Source organism: Poecilia reticulata, chromosome 19, assembly GCF_904066995.2.
Source record: "Poecilia reticulata chromosome 19, P_reticulata-male-v2, whole genome shotgun sequence".
Classification (NCBI taxonomy): domain Eukaryota; kingdom Metazoa; phylum Chordata; class Actinopteri; order Cyprinodontiformes; family Poeciliidae; genus Poecilia; species Poecilia reticulata.
Window position 1 is genome coordinate 13,849,068 of NC_088848.1, and position 19,936 is coordinate 13,869,003.

Below are 19,936 nucleotides of genomic sequence, written 5' to 3' on the forward strand. Positions count from 1 at the left end.
TTAATTATCGACTGGTTTTGAATAATAACAGCACTTTTGGATAATTGGCTGTACTCAGGGTGATGATGCATCTCGGCAAGGAATTGGCAGTTCATGCTGTCACTAAGGAAAGAATGTTTATGCATATTTTTTTTTTCATTAGATTTTATTTGTTTATTGATTTATCTATTTATTTAGTCACCATGTTCCATAAAAACATGGTGACTTTACCACACAAGATACATAATTTTGTTTTCAGCATCTTCCAGCTTGCTTTTATGGCAGTCAACACTGTGAACAAGTATTCAGTCATTAAAAAAAGTTCTTTTGTTTCAATGAGTCAGGCTTTTCTGTGACCTTTTAAAATCTTGGTCAGTTTTTTTTGCAGTGCTTGAAAGTTGTTCTGAGCTTTATCCTGCTTTTTCATCCATTTTCAGTCCAGCACCTGATCATTTTCAGATGAATGTTTAAATGTATTGTTTGTGAAGAAAGCTGACAGTAAAACATGAATTATTTTGTGCATAAAACTGGAGTTGTGTCCAGACATGACAGAATACTAAACACAGAACATTTTTTTGGTGTGTCCATTGGGATGTTGCTACAGTCAGAAAGAGAAACTTTAGGCATATTTCTTTATTTCAATTTATTAAAAATACCAAAGATAGCACAAGTTTATGGAGAGCCATTTCAGCCAAAATTAAATAAATAAATAAATGGGTGAAATAAATAAAAAATGAGTAAAATAAATCAAAAAATGAAGAAAATGAGTGAAATAAATAAATAATTTGTTAAATAAATAATTTAGCTTTTTCATTAACCCATTTTTTCATTTATTTATTTTTCATATTATCAATTTCTCAATTTCCCTTTTTTCATTAATCTATTTTTCATTTACCCACTTTTCATTAATCTATTTTTCATTTAACCATTTTTTAATTTAGCTTTTTCATTAACCCCATTTTTCATTTCTTTATTTTTCATATTATCAATTTCCCAATTTCTCTTTTTCATTTATCTATTTTTTATTTATCCCTTTATCCATTTACCCATTTTTCATTAATTTATTTTTCAATTAACCACTTTTCAATTTCCCTTTTTTATTAACCCAATTTTTTCATTTATTTATTTTTCAGATTATCTATTTCTCTATTTCTCTTTTTCATTTATCTATTTTTCATTAATCTATTTTTCATTTGTCCATTTTTAATTTATCCCTTTATCTATTTACCCATTTTTCATTAATCTATTTTTTAATTTAACCATTTTTTGATTTCCTTTTTCCATTAACCCGATTTTCTATTTCCCAGTTTCATTAATCAATTTCTCATATATCCCTTTTTTATTTACCCAATTTTCTTTTATCTATTTTTCATTCAACATTTGTTTGAAAAATCTTTACTTTTCCCATTTTCCAATTCCCCTTATTCATTTAGTATTTCCTTATTTTCTTATTTATCACATTCTATTTCCCCGCAAAACTTAGGAAAAAAATAAATGCAAATGAGGAGAGGCACGTCATCAGGCTACAACTTCCCCAATTGGTTGGTTAGCGTCACACCCATACTTTGCTTCAAGAAAGATGGCGACCTACTAACGGGTTATCAATAAGCTGAAGCTCATTAACTTCATTAGAAAATAGTGTTATTACTCCTGACTTTAGTTCTCGTGTGGCCGCTCAGACAGAACGTGTTTCAGTTGGCGGCTCTCATGGACTCAGAGCTTCACCGTCGGGAGTTTTTATAGTTTGAACGAAGCGGCCGCTGAAGTTGGCTTACGATTGAAGGTTCGGGACACCTTCGTAGCTACCAGCTGTGATCCAACTATAAGGAGCAACTTTACTGTACATCGTAAGTGAACTGCAATATCCAGAGGCAGCTCTATGGAGCATCGAGCTGAAAGAATGAGAGTGGAGAGCCTTGGAGATCTGCATCGGAGGCCATCTTTCAGACATGCACCGCTGCTGTCCGTCCAGGATCCTCCGGTTGCCCAGACGTTGCACGGTAAGCTACTAACGCTGATGTTTGTTTTCCAACTACAGTCATATTTAATCAATAGGGCTCAATTACGATCGCGGGAGGTTTTGAGTTGATCTCGGCAATAGGTGACAAACTGAACGTCTTCAGGATGTTGAGACCAGCACGTCCTCTGATCCAATACATCTTATTAAGAATAAAATCAACAAAACGTGTTCAAATTAATGGCCCAACAGGTTGATTAAAGACAGTAAAAAGGTAGGAGTGGTTTCGAGTCGATCGCCTTGTTTTACCTTTGTAAACAGACAACCTGAATACAGTGACCTTTAGTGAGGGTTCAGAATGGAGAATGGATAAAAGCTGAACTCCTGCTACAATCTTTGCCTCTCTTGGTTACATCCCTGAGGTGTGCCAAGTGTGGCCCACATGCTGCACTGTTGAAAATGAGAAGCTGACATTCACAAATGACATTGAAATAAATTCTAGTCCAACTTCTGGTTTGTATCGATTCCTCTGGATCCTGTTGGAGGAAAAATATCCCAACTTCACAAGATGTGGCTTTAACCTAACTCCTGTCAGTCTGAAGCTTCTCATATTTAGGTCATCAAACCAAAGTTCAGATCTACCATAACTGGTACCATCGCCACCAGGTCAAAAGTACAGCTTTTTGGCGCAGCACATTCATTAATGTTTCCATCATGTATGTTTTCAGATGCAGACCATCCTGCAGGCCTCTGGTCTCAGTGTTTCCCTTCAGACTCCCAGTGGGCTCACAGCTTCAGGATGACCAGAGACCTTCACCTTTCTTGAGCAGGAACACCCGACCAAATGCACTGGTGACACATTCATTTAAAAAAATTTGTCTGTTCTTATACCATTGATATGCATTAACCGTCTGTATTTTACCGTTTTGAATAAACAAACTGTTTGATTATTATGAAATCTGTGTTCCTTCTAATATGTGAAGTTCTAATTTAATCAAATCTCATGTTTTCACGTCCCAGAGACAATAAAATGATCGTTTGTTTGTGGCTTAAAATAAACGAAACAATCTTAATAGAACAAAGCTACAAAAATAGAATACAGATTGAAAGTTTTGGACCCGTTTTATTTTTTGGTTTCATTACACTGAACATTCTTCAACATGAAGCTAAACCTTGTCGTACCTTGTATGTACGACAACATAGAAATGAACAAACATGACATATTGGGTTCTTAATAGCAACCCTAACAGTTATTTTACACAGCTTGGTTTATTGAATAATGATTGTGTTCATTTACGGACGCCTTCAATTGGAAATCTGCAATCTGAAGTGTCAGTGAAATAGTTTAACCAGTCAGTCCTCAGGTCGTCTGACCTGCATGTTTCAGGCCTCAGTAAATGTCTGATGGATGAGCTAATGCTATCGTTTGTATCAGGTGCTCTGGAAAACACTTTAAAATGTTAATGTCCTGTATAACAGAGTGATATAGACAAAAGTTTTCATCTCACTGTGTCATTTTCACTCTACAGCTGAAGTTCATCACATTTCTGGATGTTCTGTGTTTCAGTTAAATTGAAGTTAGCAGGTTTTTAATCAGGGCCACAACACCCTGTGTGTGTTGGGTTTAAGAAAAGAGGCTGCTCTGTTGAGCACCAGCATTCATTTTTCCTCTGATGTTTGGGTGAACTCTTCTCTGTGGAGGTCGGCCGTCTCTCTGCTTCTTCCTGAAGGAGACCCATCAGGAGTTCTGGTGCTGCTCACAGTGCAGACGGTTCTCCTCACTGTCAGCCCTGGTCCCTCTCAGCCAGGATCTCCAGTCATTCTGTTCCTTCACCCTTGAATAAACATAACAGAATATGTTCTGGGTGTAATGATTCATTTGTTAATTGAAACAATGTTTAATATCAAGATTAATTTATTTCCTTAACAGTTCCTTCTCCTGATCCCTCAGAAGGGCAGAGTTTAGGAGTGACTAATTACATTTACTTAAATATAGTTGAGTAACTTTTTGAAACTCAAATGAACTTTTAGGAATACTCTTACTATGCTGAACTTTTTACTTTTACTCAAGTCATTTTATTATGAAGCATCACTATTATTTAAACTAATTTTTCATTTTGTCTTTAAAATACCAAAATTTCCACTGAACTTAATATTTTGGGCCTTCTAATTGTGTAATTTTTTTTAGATATGAAATAATTGATAACTTGATCAGTTACTCGGTACTGAAACTTTTTACCAAATGCTTCTTTACTCTTGTTTAATTTCTTATTCAGCTACGATTTACTTTGAGTAAAAACATGTTGAAGTGCTACTGTTATTCCTGGAGTATAAATTGTGGGTCCTCTGTCCACCTCTAAGGAACAGTAACCAAATGTTGAGGCACACGTTGACCAAAAACAGGGAAACTAAGGTGGGCACGTTAAACATACAAAGAAATACTTAAATTAATAGTCATATTTACTTTATATGCATGTGGGCCACACTTGGCACACCTCAGGGATGTAACCAAGAGAGGCAAAGATTGTAGCAGGAGTTCAGCTTTTATCCATTCTCCATTCTGAACCCTCACTAAAGGTCACTGTATTCAGGTTGTCTGTTTACAAAGGTAAAACAAGGCGATCGACTCGAAACCACTCCTACCTTTTTACTGTCTTTAATCAACCTGTTGGGCCATTAATTTGAACACGTTTTGTTGATTTTATTCTTAATAAGATGTATTGGATCAGAGGACGTGCTGGTCTCAACATCCTGAAGACGTTCAGTTTGTCACCTATTGCCGAGATCAACTCAAAACCTCCCGCGATCGTAATTGAGCCCTATTGATTAAATATGACTGTAGTTGGAAAACAAACATCAGCGTTAGTAGCTTACCGTGCAACGTCTGGGCAACCGGAGGATCCTGGACGGACAGCAGCGGTGCATGTCTGAAAGATGGCCTCCGATGCAGATCTCCAAGGCTCTCCACTCTCATTCTTTCAGCTCGATGCTCCATAGAGCTGCCTCTGGATATTGCAGTTCACTTACGATGTACAGTAAAGTTGCTCCTTATAGTTGGATCACAGCTGGTAGCTACGAAGGTGTCCCGAACCTTCAATCGTAAGCCAACTTCAGCGGCCGCTTCGTTCAAACTATAAAAACTCCCGACGGTGAAGCTCTGAGTCCATGAGAGCCGCCAACTGAAACACGTTCTGTCTGAGCGGCCACACGAGAACTAAAGTCAGGAGTAATAACACTATTTTCTAATGAAGTTAATGAGCTTCAGCTTATTGATAACCCGTTAGTAGGTCGCCATCTTTCTTGAAGCAAAGTATGGGTGTGACGCTAACCAACCAATTGGGGAAGTTGTAGCCTGATGACGTGCCTCTCCTCATTTGCATTTATTTTTTTCCTAAGTTTTGCGGGGAAATAGAATGTGATAAATAAGAAAATAAGGAAATACTAAATGAATAAGGGGAATTGGAAAATGGGAAAAGTAAAGATTTTCAAACAAATGTTGAATGAAAATAGATAAAGAAAATTGGGTAAATAAAAAAGGGATATATGAGAAATTGATTAATGAAACTGGGAAATAGAAAATCGGGTTAATGGAAAAGGAAATCAAAAAATGGTTAAATTAAAAATAGATTAATGAAAATGGGTAAATAGATAAAGGGATAAATTAAAAATGGACAAATGAAAATAGATTAATGAAAAATAGATAAATGAAAAGAGAAATAGAGAAATAGATAATCTGAAAAATAAATAAATGAAAAATTGGGTTAATAAAAAAGGGAAATTGAAAAGTGGTTAATTGAAAAATAAATTAATGAAAATGGGTAAATGGATAAAGGGATAAATAAAAAATAGATAAATGAAAAGAGAAATTGGGAAATTGATAATATGAAAATAAAGAAATGAAAATGGGGTTAATGAAAAGCTAAATTAAAAATGGTTAAATGAAAAATAGATTAATGAAAAGTGGGTAAATGAAAATAGATTAATGAAAAAGGGAAATTGAGAAATTGATAATATGAAAAATAAATAAATGAAAAAATGGGTTAATGAAAAAGCTAAATTATTTATTTAACAAATTATTTATTTATTTCACTCATTTTCTTCATTTTTTGATTTATTTTACTCATTTTTTATTTATTTCACCCATTTATTTATTTATTTAATTTTGGCTGAAATGGCTCTCCATACAAGTTGACACAAAAAAAAATTAAACATTAATCCTGATGAATGTGTACCTTTCTTACTGCTACTGTACATAAATTAATATTTAAAACTTGTAAATCTCTAGACACTGTGACACTTCCTTTTTATCACCCACTTGTTTATTGTCCTATTTTTTTTTTGAGGTATGTATGACACAACATGTTTTTATGGTCAGGTACAAGGATTGGACTGAAAGTGAATGAAACTTGGAAAAACCTTTTAAAAGATCACAGAAAAATCTCTGCTGCTAATGAGCAACATGCAAAGAAATGAAAGATGGTTTAAAGTGTCGATTCTGTATTGTGTAATGTATTCATACACATTGCCAGTGTTGATTAAAACGTACATTTTTTAACTGAGAAAGTTGACAAAAAACAAGACAAGGCAACGTTTAAAAATAAGTGTCAGCTCTTTAAGATTCATTTTTATAGGTTTTATATGTACAATTTTAACTTTAACTGTATGCACTCTTAAATGCACTGCAGTATTTAAAATTCCACATTTTAATTAAATAATGACGCTTGAAAAATAAACGAAAAGCATGTTTAGGGGTTATTAGTGAATACATCTCAGCATTTCTCCTCAGCAATTTCTTTGCTCTGCAATAACCAATAATTTATTTCCTAAATGCTCTATAGTTCCACCTCAATAAAACTAATTAACGATGCTACATGTATTCACAGTTTTAAGTATACATATTCATCTTTTCTATCCCTGCAGAGACAGACTGACTGGAGGATAATGAAAGTGTGTGTCTGAGGCGGGAATAAGAAGATACACACTTTGCAGACACTTGCATTTTTTTGGATCCAACAAACTGAGTGCTGCATTGGACCCGGATCGGTGTGTTAAACATGGGGGACCAGAAATCAATTCAGCCCTTCCTGCTCCTGCTGCTGATGCTGATGCTCCTCAACAGGCTGTCTCAGCTGTGGGCATTTCCCTTCAGCCCATCCCTGGACCTGGACGTCACTCCCAGGACGACTATTTTCCATAAAGGTGGGAGTCAGATGTTGTTTTGTGTCTTAGTTTCTAGAGAGGCTTACAGGGTTGAGTTCAATTTATAGAGCGACCATCAAAAATACTCACATTTTGTCACATGCAACCCTCAAAATGTAATGTTGTTTTCTTTGTATTTTATGTGATAGACAAATAGACAAAGCAGTGCATAAGTCTGAAGCTTATTGTTTTTTTTTTGTTTTTTTTTTACAAACAAGCATGATGCTTGATACACTAGCCCTCCTTCATTTCTAAACTCTAAGCAATCAGTTGCCCTCAGAAGTCACCTAATAAGTGAAAAGAAAGCTGTGAAAAATGCTCAGCGACGTTGGGTTATAAAACAATATCCGAGCATCTCGGCAGAGCTCTGTTCAATCCATCATCTGAAAATAGAAAGAGTATAGCACCACTGCAAATCTTCCAAGACTTGGCTCTCTGACTGAACTGACAGGCTGGGCAAGGAGTGAATTAATCAGAGTATAGCCACCAAGATTTCCAGAATGTGGCAGAAATCCGCAGCTCAGGTAAGACAAGTCTGCCCTCCACAAATCTGGCCTTTAAGAGAGGAGAGAACACAGTTACATGAAAAAAAGTGCTATGGTCTGATGAGAAAAATTCGAACCTTTTGGCAGCATCATGCAGAAACATGGAAGCTGGTCAGAGTTTATGGGAATACAGATGGAGCTGAACAAAGTGAAAATCCTGGAAGGAAAACTTGTTGGAGGCAGCAAAAGACTTGAGACTAGGACAGAGGTTTAAAATCCAGAAGCACTCAGCGTGGTGTCCAGTTAAAGTCCAGACTTGAATCTAGCTGAAAAACTGTGGGAAGACTTGAAAACCAGTGCAAACATATGCTCTACCAAATTTGACTAGCTAGAGCCATATTGCAACCCCCCCCCCCCCCCCCGAAAAAACAAAAAAAACTGAACAGCAGCATTCTCCGCCCCAGATGAACAAAGCTGATAGATACATATCAAAAGATTTAATTGGTGCTTCTATAATGAATTGTCTCATGGGATTCTGAATACGAATCCATGCAAAGCAATGTATAATCTTCTTTCCATTTGACAATTATGCCCTGCTTTGTGCTGGTCCCTCACTTTCAATCCCAATCAATTACTCTGGAGTATATGAGACAAACTTGTGTGCAAAAGCTTGGAAAAAATGAAAAACAAATTATGTTGTAATTAGTTTAGAGTTCCTATAAAACGACAACATTATGTATGGCATTTGGATCTAAATTACTGTCTTAGGAATGGTTCCCATAAAGAGACGCAAATTATTCAGCAAAGTTAATTTTTCGTCACAGATTTAAAAGCCTCACTTGCAGTTTGGACATTTTTTTCTCCGGCTTAACTTTGTGCTGAGAAATACAACACCTGGCTAGTGACTAGTTTTTTATGAACACTGCTTGCTGATATAAATACACCACAGACATACTGTGGTATCACAACACAAATGCACAGAGCAACTAAATAACAACCTGACTGTCCTTATTTGTTGCTGCTGCTCCTGCTGCTGCCTCCTCCCCTCCGTGTTAAAGTGGCACAGTTTTTAAAGTTGGCCCTGAAGACGGTTCCTTCATGCTCGGAGTTATTAATCGCCTCTCTCAAGCCCTGTCCTAGATCACACGGCTCAGCAAACACTTCTAATGAAACAATAGACAGGAGGCCTCCATAAAAAAGGACCCGAGCTCCACGGACCTGATTAGAGTTTGTGCAGAAAATGCTGCTGAATAAGGGGATCTTGGTAGATGAGTTGGTATTTATGAAAACCATGAGCACCTCTAATCCAAACCCCTCTTACTGCCCACGCCTTTGTCCTCTGCTTTAGTGTTTCCTGCTTCCTATCACTGTGGAAGAGGCCAATATCGCTGCTGCTGAAAGGTGGGAGCTTCAGCGCACTTAAACTGAAGTACCACTCCACCTTTCCTCATTCTCATCTTCAGGTCTCTGAAGTGTTATTAGAAGTGCTGCTGAGTTTCGCTTTTATTTATTTTATTTTTTTGTCACGCTTTCGTGTTTCGTACCATCAAACAAGTTTTGAAAATCGCACAAAGATGAAGTGAGTAAAGACAAAATGTTGTTTTCAAATTGTGATTTTATTTATCAAGGGGAAAGATTTGTCGCTCACCTAACAACTGGTTCTACAACTATTTTTTGTCACAACTGCCATTACAACAATAACTTGCAATAGATATTTTAGAAGTCTTATAGAAGAATTTTGACCCTCCTTATTCCCACAATTTTTCTTTTCGAGGAAGAATGACCCATCTCAGAGCTTTTCCATTGGACTCTGTCAGTATGATGTCCTTAATTAAATGCTGTGGTAATTTTATGCCAGATGTAAAAGGAACCTTCTAAAACGTTCCACTTTCGCCTCATCAGTCTACAGAATCATGGGCACTCACATTAACCGAGGCGAGTGGTGCCTGCAGAGCATTTGATATTCTTTTGTGACCTCCTACATGAAATTTTGCTGAGCTTTTAGAGCAATTTCAGTATGCTTCACACTCCTAGGAAAGATTATTGTTCCACGTTTTCTCTTTTTGTGTATAATGACTCTTAGGAAACTTCATTCAAAATGATTTTGTAGCATTTGGAGCATGATGTTTGCTTTTTAAGATTATTATTTTGTTTTAACTTTACTAGTCTGGCAGTAAACAGATCTCGATGTGGCTTGAAATTCATATTTTAACAAGGTGTGAATACTTTTGTAAGACACTGCATAGTCACATGCAATTCGTTTCCACAACAAACATTTTCAGCTGCTGAAGCTTTTAGCATTTAATTAAGATGCATCTGATCATTCTGACTGATAATTTAAATACAATGCGAATAGCAACCCAAAACATGTGAAGTCACAAGGCTTATCAAAACGCATAGGAAGTGGCTCAACATTTACAGTTATTGTTGTGAAATTGTTTTGCACAACTCTACGTTGCAAAGAAGCCCTATAGAATCGTTGAATTATGAAGCAAATTAAAAATACATGTGGACTTGGAGAACTTCATCAGATTAGACTCTTTGAGTCTCTCTGTGAACGTTTGCTCCTTCATTAAAGATAAAAAAAATATTGTTGCTTTGTTCTTTCCCCTCCAAACTATCATGTCTTCACTTTCACATTTCTGCTCCTGCTTTGGATTATGGATCATACTTGTTCTATTTTCTGCAGGCTCTGTTCTGTTCTGCAGCTCAAGCCTGTCAGTCATTACAAATCTTATTTTTCTCTTGGCACTTGTAAAAAAAAAAATTGCCCTTGACCCACTTTTTCATCGTTAGGGAAGGCGCGCAGTACTGCAGGCTGGGCATATGTGTCAGCATGTGTGTCATCATTGTCGGCGTATGCCATCTGAGGGTCTGTGTTGTTTCTCTGATGCTCCCGGGAAAAAAAAACATTTAGTAAAATCCGACTGTGTGCGTCTACTGTCACTCCTCCTCCTGAGAAAATATGACATTATGGGTGATGAGAGACAACTTTTCTATATGTGACATGTGGGTGTCAATATGGATGGGGGGGTTCTGTGGAAGGACATTTGCTGTGATTCTGAGCTGGTAAGAGAGGGCACTCGTTAATTTACGGTGCGCTTTACTGGTGGCCTGCATCAGTGGGAGGACAAGAACATGCTGTATCAGTGCAAGCTCAGATATATATTGCAACATCTCAGAAGACGACTTTGTGGGACATAAAATTCTGAGAAATGAATTTGCTTTAGCAAACCCATATAAATGAGGAAGCAGATTATAATGACATTTCTGTGCAGAAAGCAGCATTAAAAGTTAAATTAAATATGTTTTTAAATGGATACTCCAAACTCAAATGAGCATAATCACTGATGACTCTGCAGTTTTAGGCAGACTTCATTGTGTTGTGTTGGTTTCCTACAGGCGTTTCCTCTTTGTCTGGTTCTCTCTCATTGGGTCCAAAATCACTTTTGACCTAAAGGCAAATATTCAATAATTTAAAAAGAAACTAAACAAAAATGTCTGTCCAACCGATAAAAAGTCCCTCTGGATAAGAAAGTGATTTATTTGCAATTCAACAACAAACGTTAACTGTCTTTTGCCCGATAAGCAAAATACATCAACAAATAAGTCTTTGTTAGCTGAGGAAAATGTTAGTACACCCTAAGGGTTTTGTATGTTTCATGTCGCTTGTCAGTATTTCAAAAGGACAAGAAATGGAGTTTGACTTGGCCCAAGACTCTAAGACTCCTAGCTTACCTGTTTGCATAGGAACTCGAGGGGTGTGATGCGTAAAATGTTGACGCTTTCCTTCTCTATTGATGTTCTGTTGCATGCTGAAGAGGTCCCACTTCCCATCTGGTTTACTCGTATTATCATTGTGGTGGTAGATAGTGTGTTCGTAGCTCCACTATGATTGTTGTGGCAGCAGATCACTGATGATGAACACTTTTGATATTCACAGAAGTGCAGTGTTAGCTGCACACTGCTAATGATGTTTTACTCCCATCACCATTTTTGCCAAGTTTGCTTTACCTTTTGTTTTCCCCATTTAGCTTTCATGTCTGTGTTAAGCTTTTATGGTTTTGGTCTTTCACCTCCGCTGGGAGATCTATCGTGTTTTTGATTTCCTGCTAGCACTGATCTGTGATTTCAGCCGGAACGTATTGATGATTCAGTGATGGCGTGTAGGAAGACCTGAAACAGCACCACAACTATCTGTGCCTTGTACAAATGGGTTATGTTTGACTTTTTGGTATTTGAGATGAAAGACTTGGCTGTCTTTCATCTCATTCTGCAGTCTCCCAGGCTGAAGAAGTCCTGGAAAAGACTTGGCTCTCACACAAGCTCTAAAAATAAAGATTTTGAGTTTCTTTCATTTTTAACTGGGTGGTAAACTCTGACATGACACAGAATAATATCTACCTGACAGCGGTTTTCATTTCGTATTTGTTGCAAACAATATTCCCTAGACTAGAATAACTTAACTTTATCAGAAAAGCTCGTCTGGAGAGATAAACAACAAATAGATCCATCTGTCCATATGTAAGTTTTATTGATGTTTTTTTTTTTAACAAATAGAAAACTGAATAGCAGCATATACATACATGTATGTCTACCAGATATGCTTTTTTTTTTTTTTAGACCAAATGTCTGTTTTTCTTTGCCAAATACTGATACACTCCATCAAGATCAAATTAGGTAGGGAGCATCTGCCAACTGCAAATTTCACGTATTTCCACAGATTTTCTATAGGATTTAGATGTGAACTTCTTGTCCTCCTCAGTTTGAAGTCTTTTTCAGCTTTTAATGGATTTTCTTTGTATTTAGTTCCATCAACTCTGAAGAAACGCTTCACATAGCATGATGTCACAGCAGGGATAAACGGCTTGGGGTGATATATATCGTTTTCCGTGTTAGCTGAAAAGTTTGGTTTTAGCCTGACACTGTACAGCTAACTTTAAGCTTCTCACCTTTCTTCTTGCCCCTCCTGAATAAAGCAATGAATTGTGAAGGACCTAGCTTACACCTGAGTGGTCAATCTCTGCAGCTCCTCCAGTGTTACTATGGACAGCTTGGCTGCTTTTCAGAATATTTATCTCCTGATTTATGTTTTTTAAGCTATATACGCAGAGCTTAACAAAAAACAAACACAATATACTTGTAATCAAAGTTGAACTTACTCCATGTTATGTGTAAACCTAAAGAATACATTTCAATTTTAAACTTGGAGCAAATTCAAAAATAATCTTCTCTGTCATCCTAAAGGACTCGTGCTTTTCTTAGAGAGTTGTGTATATTCGTTTACATAACACAACCCGAAGTTATGTCCACCAACGCTTGAGCTCGGTTAAGAAATAACAAGATCCTTATGTAACATGGATAAATTTGACAACAACTGACAGTTCTGACAGTGTCCAATGAAATCAAATTAGTTATTCCCTTATAGCATTTCGTCCTCGAACGTCTGAGCACGTGTGTGGTTGCGCGTGCGTCACATGCTCGCCGCTGTGCGTCCTGTGAGCGGTGAGTCACACAGGAAGTCGCGCAGCCTCAGTGACTGTGGCACATGTGCAAACATACAGTGGATTTACTATCATCCAGGACCCCACATGGAGGATTTCAAATGTGTCTGAGCCTGAGTCTTCACATTCTGGCTTCACCACCTGTCACAGCTCAGAGTCGAAAACACCGTTACGCACTCCTCAGATCTTCTGAGTCATTGACAGAAGAAGTGTCTTGTTCAAGAGAGGGTTGAAAGACGCAGGAAGCACGTACGTACGTGCGAGTGAGAGAAAAGAACCGTGACAGATGTCCATGCAGAGCAGCTGTTTTGACCCGTTGGCTCACGATCTTCAGATTCACAAACGCCAGTCACAAGCGCATACACACATTCTATGAGAGGACAACAGTAACAGAAAGCAACCTGAAAACTAAATGGCTCCAGGCACACCTCAGTGGTCTGTTGACTTTTCGCATTGATTTTGTGGTAAAGCCCAAAGTACAATGTGTGTCTGTCGTATTTATTAAACCTTAGCTTCGGGGACCAGAGGACCAACATCTGCGAGGGCCTGTTATTTAATTAGAAATATCTATTGTTTTCCCATAGTGAGGAAGTTCAGGACACTGCATACGGGCAGAGTCACGCCATCCATGTGTAGGTTCTTTCTGGATACTCCTCTGTTTTCCTACAGTAAAAACAAACAAGATTGTTATTTGCGTTGATAACCATGTTCCATGTTAAGTACATGGAACATGGTTTGCTTAGGAGTACAAAATGCAACGATAACCCCATACAACGGCAAGAAATGATTGTCTGAATTTGCAAAGGGGTGAACTGACCTCGAGTCCTCCTCAAGTGCATGTCTGCTTTTTTTATGCGACACGGAAATTTGAATACTTGGTGTGAATCACTGTGGCACTTGCTCAGTGTTTGTAATGCAACCCCCCCACAATCCCCCCACCAAAAAAAACATCTAACCTTATCCAGGGCCAAGGCTGCTGCATAATAAATATAAATGAGTGAAAATGTGAACATTTCAAACCCAGAATCTTAAATGTAACACTGTGGTGCAGATGACCCCAAAATAAACTAGTACAATTAAATTTCATTAAGTTAGAATATCATCAAAAACGTAATTTATTTCAGAAATTCAAATGAACAAGTAAACATCATATAGTATATATATGATGACATATAGTATACATACAGACTGATTTTAATCATTTGCCTGAGTTAATTTTGATGAATGTAGCTTGCATTTAATCAATGTAAGCCACATGGAAACCCAAATATTAAATAAGAGCAATAAAAAAGGATTAATACAAAAATGCTGCAGCCTACACAACCAATCATGGGAAGATTGTTATTTAGAAGAAAAAGATGCACGGAATTTATAACAAAGTCACGTATTAGATTATTATTTTCGCAATACGTTCTGTAGCTCCACGTTTTGAAAGTTTGCTTTCTCGTCACCGAGGTAAAACTTGAAAAGTCAAGTCGGGCAGAAAGATCTCTTTTTAATGTTCACGTCTCACAGAGAGGCAGTTTTAAAAGAAACTCTAATTACAGCCCATTAATTCGACAGAGACTGAGGCGCTGAAAAACGTATATTAGTTTTTCCTTTTTTTTGTTTTTCCACTGCGCATCTGGTTGTCCTGTCATTGAAGCTTAGGAAGCATAAGACAACACGCAGTTGTGCCAAGATCCGAGACCAAGGACGCCGTGCCTCTGCTGCCTCGAGGCCAGCCACGCTTTGTCAGCGGAGCCCTTCTCCTCGGAGCCGAGCTTGTTATTTCATACTGCCACTATTTTCACAAGACAGAAACCAAAGCTTTTCGCTCACTCGTGGTTGACGCACAATCCACGTGCTCTTCCCATTGCCTTGGGTTGCAGAACTCTTTTGAACGAGTTGCACAACTCTATCTCCTGAAAATGATCTTAGCTGGAAATTTTCACTGTTGTAACGAGAATGACACACATTCAGTTACTTAAAACTGTACATTGTGCAGCGAATGAATACATATGTATAGTGGAGAGGACATTTTGCTGCATTAGTCACCCTCGCCAACCCCATCATAAAAGAGCTACCCCCCATCCGTCAGATGAATTCCCTCCTGGCGTTTCCTGACCTTTGAGTTTCGGAGCTGTTCTTAGTTCTCTGGGATGAAGACCTCAGAAATTATATGGTAAAGTTGGTCATTCCTAAGAGGTGAGGCGGTCATTTATCCTGGATGTGGAAAAATGTGTACTATGTGACAACTTCTGCATTTTTTTAAATAATTGGGATATTTATGTATGGCTAGTTAATATGACATGTAACAATAATAAGAAATTTGGATCTTATTAGCTGTAAAGAATAAAACTAAGAAAATACATTTTAACATTTTCTGTAAAATGGAATTAAAAACATTTCTGAATAAAAATGAATAATGACAGAATCACATATATTACCTCCTAAATAAAATTGCTAAAATTCAATAAAGGCAGATCCCGCAGTATATGAACAATGTTATGAAGCCTTTGGAAACTTTGCCCTTTTTATACCTCAGACATCTAATTTGTTGTGCTTTTGACCCTTAGAGTGGACACCAATTTGAGATCAAACGAGTCACCTGAGGGCTTCAGAAAGAATATTGAAGCAATTTGTGAGTCTGGAAAGGGATTTATAAAGAAAAGAATTGGGAATAATTTCAAGAAGTAGAAGTAGCATCCAAGCAAGTTCATCCAATCAATGTATTTGGGAAATAATAAGAAACATAGACACAGTAGAACCAAAGACCCAGGATTACAACGGCACAATAAATTTTGCCTGCTTTCAGAGGGTGCTTCAGGAATATGTAAGGCTATCTGTGAAAGGAAACACACCTGAAGCAGAACTAGCCACTTCAATATGACAATGTGAAATGAAAAGTCCTTGAATGAAACAAAAGCCTTGGGGGTGATTTTTAAACGAGAAACCTCACCTAACATACATTTGTAGACTCTCTTTCCTGACTCTGTTATGCAGGCCGAGCCCAGTATGATAAGCCACGTATAGACCAGTGAGGTTGCTCTTGTGGTTGTCTGTCAATATCTGATCTAATATGAAGAGGCTGTAGTTATTGGCCAAGGAAGAGGCAATCTGACTCATTCTGAATTGCTACTGTCATCCCCCTTGGTCTCCATGTGACAGTAAGATGAGCTGACAGTCATGTGACCCAGAAAACTTCCTCCATGTGACGCTGTGGAAACCCCAAACTGTTTTCATCGTGTTCATTGAGTTTTATTATCTCAGATCAAACCAGCTCGTCGTTCAACATTATCGTCACGGCTGTTTCCAATCAGAGCCGCTGAGGCGTCAGTAACAGTGCGGCTGAGATGGAGGAAGTCGATCACTGGTTTTAATGTTTGTTTGGCTGACTTCGTTCATTTTTTTTTTGACTTGATTAGGCAATTGACAGGTAGGTTATGTAGGAACAGTGTTCACACTCTCTGTAAAAGTATTCACTCCCATTGGACTTTTTTCCTTTATCAAGGTACAACAATTGTTAGTGTGGTTTATGCGATAGATGTTATTTTATGCAAAATAGGGTATAATTATGAAGGAAAAATGAAGTAAAATCTAAAACATGAGGTGTGTATTTGTGTTCAGCCCTCTTTACTCTGCTACCCCTAAACTTAAAGCAACAGTCTCCTGTCAGACATCGACTAATTAGCTAATAGAGACAATTTAACCTCAGAATAATCTAAATTTTGTTGTTATAAAACTCCATCTTTAAAAATCAGAGTTTAGCTCAACTTCATACTGATACGGTTGTCTACCTAAACTGACTGGCTGGTAAAGGAGACCATTAGTCTGAAAACTACCCAAAAGGCTCCTGGGGGAACTGCAGAGATCCAGAGTTAAGGTGGGATAATCTGTAGGCATAAAAACTATTATTTATGGACTCAATAACTCTGACTTTTATGGAATACTGGTATGAAGAAATCCAAATAATGGAAAAAAGTCAGCTTGCAATTTACCACAAGCAATGTAGGAGACATAGTAACATATGTGGTAGAATATGTTTTGGTCAGATGGGACCAAAAGTGAACATTTTGGCTTAAATACAATATACACATGTAGTAGAAAACTAACTTTACATGTCAAATAGACACAGAAATGCCAAAAAAAAAAAAAAGTTCTGGCAGCATCATAGTGTATGGATAATTATTTTCAGGTGGGACAGAGAAGCTGGACTGATTTGAAGGGAAGATGGATGAAGCTATGATGTGAAAATTCTCACGAAAACTTGTTAGAGGTTGCAAAAGAGATTTGCCTTCCAGCAGGACAATGACTCTAATAATAATAAAAAATATAAGGCGGTAAAATATAATGATATAAATCAAAGCATAGCCATGTTGATCACTCCATCTTTCACTGTGGTACCACTGTTTTCTTCGGTTAGAGAGAGATCCTCCTGTATATTGTTTACTCCTTGAAGCAAAGTTATACTGTAGGTGATTAATTGTGACAGGAATAAATCGATTGGCTTATACAGTACAGGCTGGATACATTACCATAATTTCCCAACAGAAAGAGAAGAGGGAGAGACGATAGAGAAGACCCGCGGAGATTAATATTCCCCATCTGCACCCTGCTGACTTGGATCCCTCAGCGTAACACGGCTGATACCTTCATTCTCTTGTTTTCTAACGACTGCTGTTCTTTCTGCTCGCGGAAATTTATCCTCCTGGATGTCAGATTTACTCAGTCAGACATTAATCGCCAACTTTGAGTGCAAATCAAAGCTCTGTAAACCTATTTCTGCACAGGGGGAGATCTTGTGTTGAGAAAAAATAAAATAAAACAATGTCCTCCTTTTCTCTGTCTTGCAGTGGTAGTCGCAACCTGCCCCCATTTCACTGGGGCGCGTTCAAATATTTAGCTTTGTGCACCCGGCCGACTTGTTTTGCAATGGATGAAAAATTGGTTTGTCTGGGAAAAAGAGCATCCAGCAGCGTAGCTTCAGTAAAGAGAGTAAGGCTCCATGGCTGCACCGTAACCCTTATTTGTCCTACTTACTATTTGAATCATTCGCCTCACCCTCATTCACACACACACACACACACACACACACACACACACACACACACACACACACACACACACACACACACACACCCCCACACACACATCCTCGAGCACAGAAGTCATGATGGGCTTGGCAGCACTGCTGATGTGATTTGGCAGTATTGGGGCATGATTCCTGCTGAATGCCCTGAAATGTTGTTTTCACTGAGCCACCCCATTCCCACTCTGTGTCCTCTCCCCGGAGTCAACACACCACCACCACTGTCTCACCAAGCATGTTCATTTACAGTGTTTACGATATAAATGCTTGCAAAGAAATATAGAGGCCAAACCGCCCCCAATTTCATTTAGAAATACCCAATTTTGCTTAAAAATTTTTTTTTAAAAAAATCAGAAGCAAATGGATTTGAAGATACTTCAGGCTCATGAGGATCAGTGTGAATTTGTCCTGGCTGTATAACAGCGGACCAGATTTTACCCTTGTGGAGTTGCTGAGGAGGTTGTGGGAGTCCAGCTTGTGTCGTCAATGTTTATAGGGGCGGAGGGTATTGGATTAGACCTGATCCTCCTCCACATTAAAAGTAGATAAAAATGTGTCCTGGTGCGCCTCTCTCTGGAAGTTTTCCAGACACGGATGCTGGAAGACGCTGGCGTGGATCCAGGACATCCCCAGAAGAGGCCGCACTGTAAATCCCTTCTGGGCTTGGTACGCCTCGGGATCCCTAGAACGAGCCGGCGGGTTTTGTTGGGAAGAGGAATGAAGCCCGGGTTTCCCTCCTGGACGTGTTAACCTGGTCCTGGATAAGAGGAGGACAGCGATTGGCTGGATGGATGAATTGAGATCCCTGTGACTTGTGATTTGCCTCTCAGAACAAACTGATTTAACAGCACAAAAATAACTGTTCTAATAAAATGATTGAAAACACAAAAGAACCATCATATCATGCTCAAGGTTTAATTTTTTTCTGCTGTTTTTTGTGTTGTTGCGATTGCGATCCTCAACCAGACCAGTGTTTGTCCATTTTTTTTAAAAACCACGTAAGACGAAAATGTTTGAGGGGTATAGCTAAATATAATCATCATAAATCATAAATGAAGGTATAGTGTTTTGTGTTATATTCACGCAGATGCATCAGTGGGGAAAAAAATCACAATAAAACTCCTCTAATTTGATTCAAAAGCTAAAAATCGAATGACAGTTTCTATGAAAGCTTCAGTCCTGTGAAAAGTTGCCGTAGTACTCATGGATACTTATCGAATGGATTTTGCCATTTGACAACTTTGGAGTAATTTATTTTAGCACAACCTGGAACCCTTAACCCACACAACATTCATTTCTAATTCTAATTTCTAAAAAATACATATTTTTTTCCTTGCTTATTTCATTTTCCCGATAATCATGTAAAGCACCTTGTTGCTGAAAATGTGCTCTAGAAATAATATTCCCTTACCTTAATTGAAACCCTATAACTGCCGATAGAAATATATGCTGTAAATGTTTTATCAACGTACCAAGGTTTAAGTCTTGGTAAATAAAAAAAAAATGACATTCATATATCTTAGACTTCTGAAGCTGCAAGTAAATCTCGCCACAACCTGTGTGTTATACCTACAGGAATGCTGAGCAGCAATGGTTTCACGGGCTCATCCCAGAACTACAGCACCCTGCTGCTAGAGGAGGACACTGGGCGTCTCTATGTGGGAGGCAGAGGAGCTTTATATGCGCTGAACACCTCCAACATCTCCACGTCTGCAAATCTCACTGTAAGTGTGTACTGCAG

The 19,936-nt window shown here is 38.0% G+C and overlaps 1 protein-coding gene across 1 annotated transcript in view; it reads left to right on the forward strand.

Annotated features, from left to right (window-relative positions):
- Nucleotides 1-19,936, forward strand: part of sema4gb (sema domain, immunoglobulin domain (Ig), transmembrane domain (TM) and short cytoplasmic domain, (semaphorin) 4Gb) — a 43,668-nt gene that overhangs the window by 5,169 nt on the left and 18,563 nt on the right. Inside the window, exons 2-3 of the mRNA XM_008437312.3 lie at nt 6,857-7,135; nt 19,771-19,919. Of these exons, the coding sequence (XP_008435534.2) occupies nt 6,991-7,135; nt 19,771-19,919 (294 nt within the window). The 5' untranslated portion in view covers nt 6,857-6,990. The remainder of the gene's footprint in view (nt 1-6,856; nt 7,136-19,770; nt 19,920-19,936) is intronic.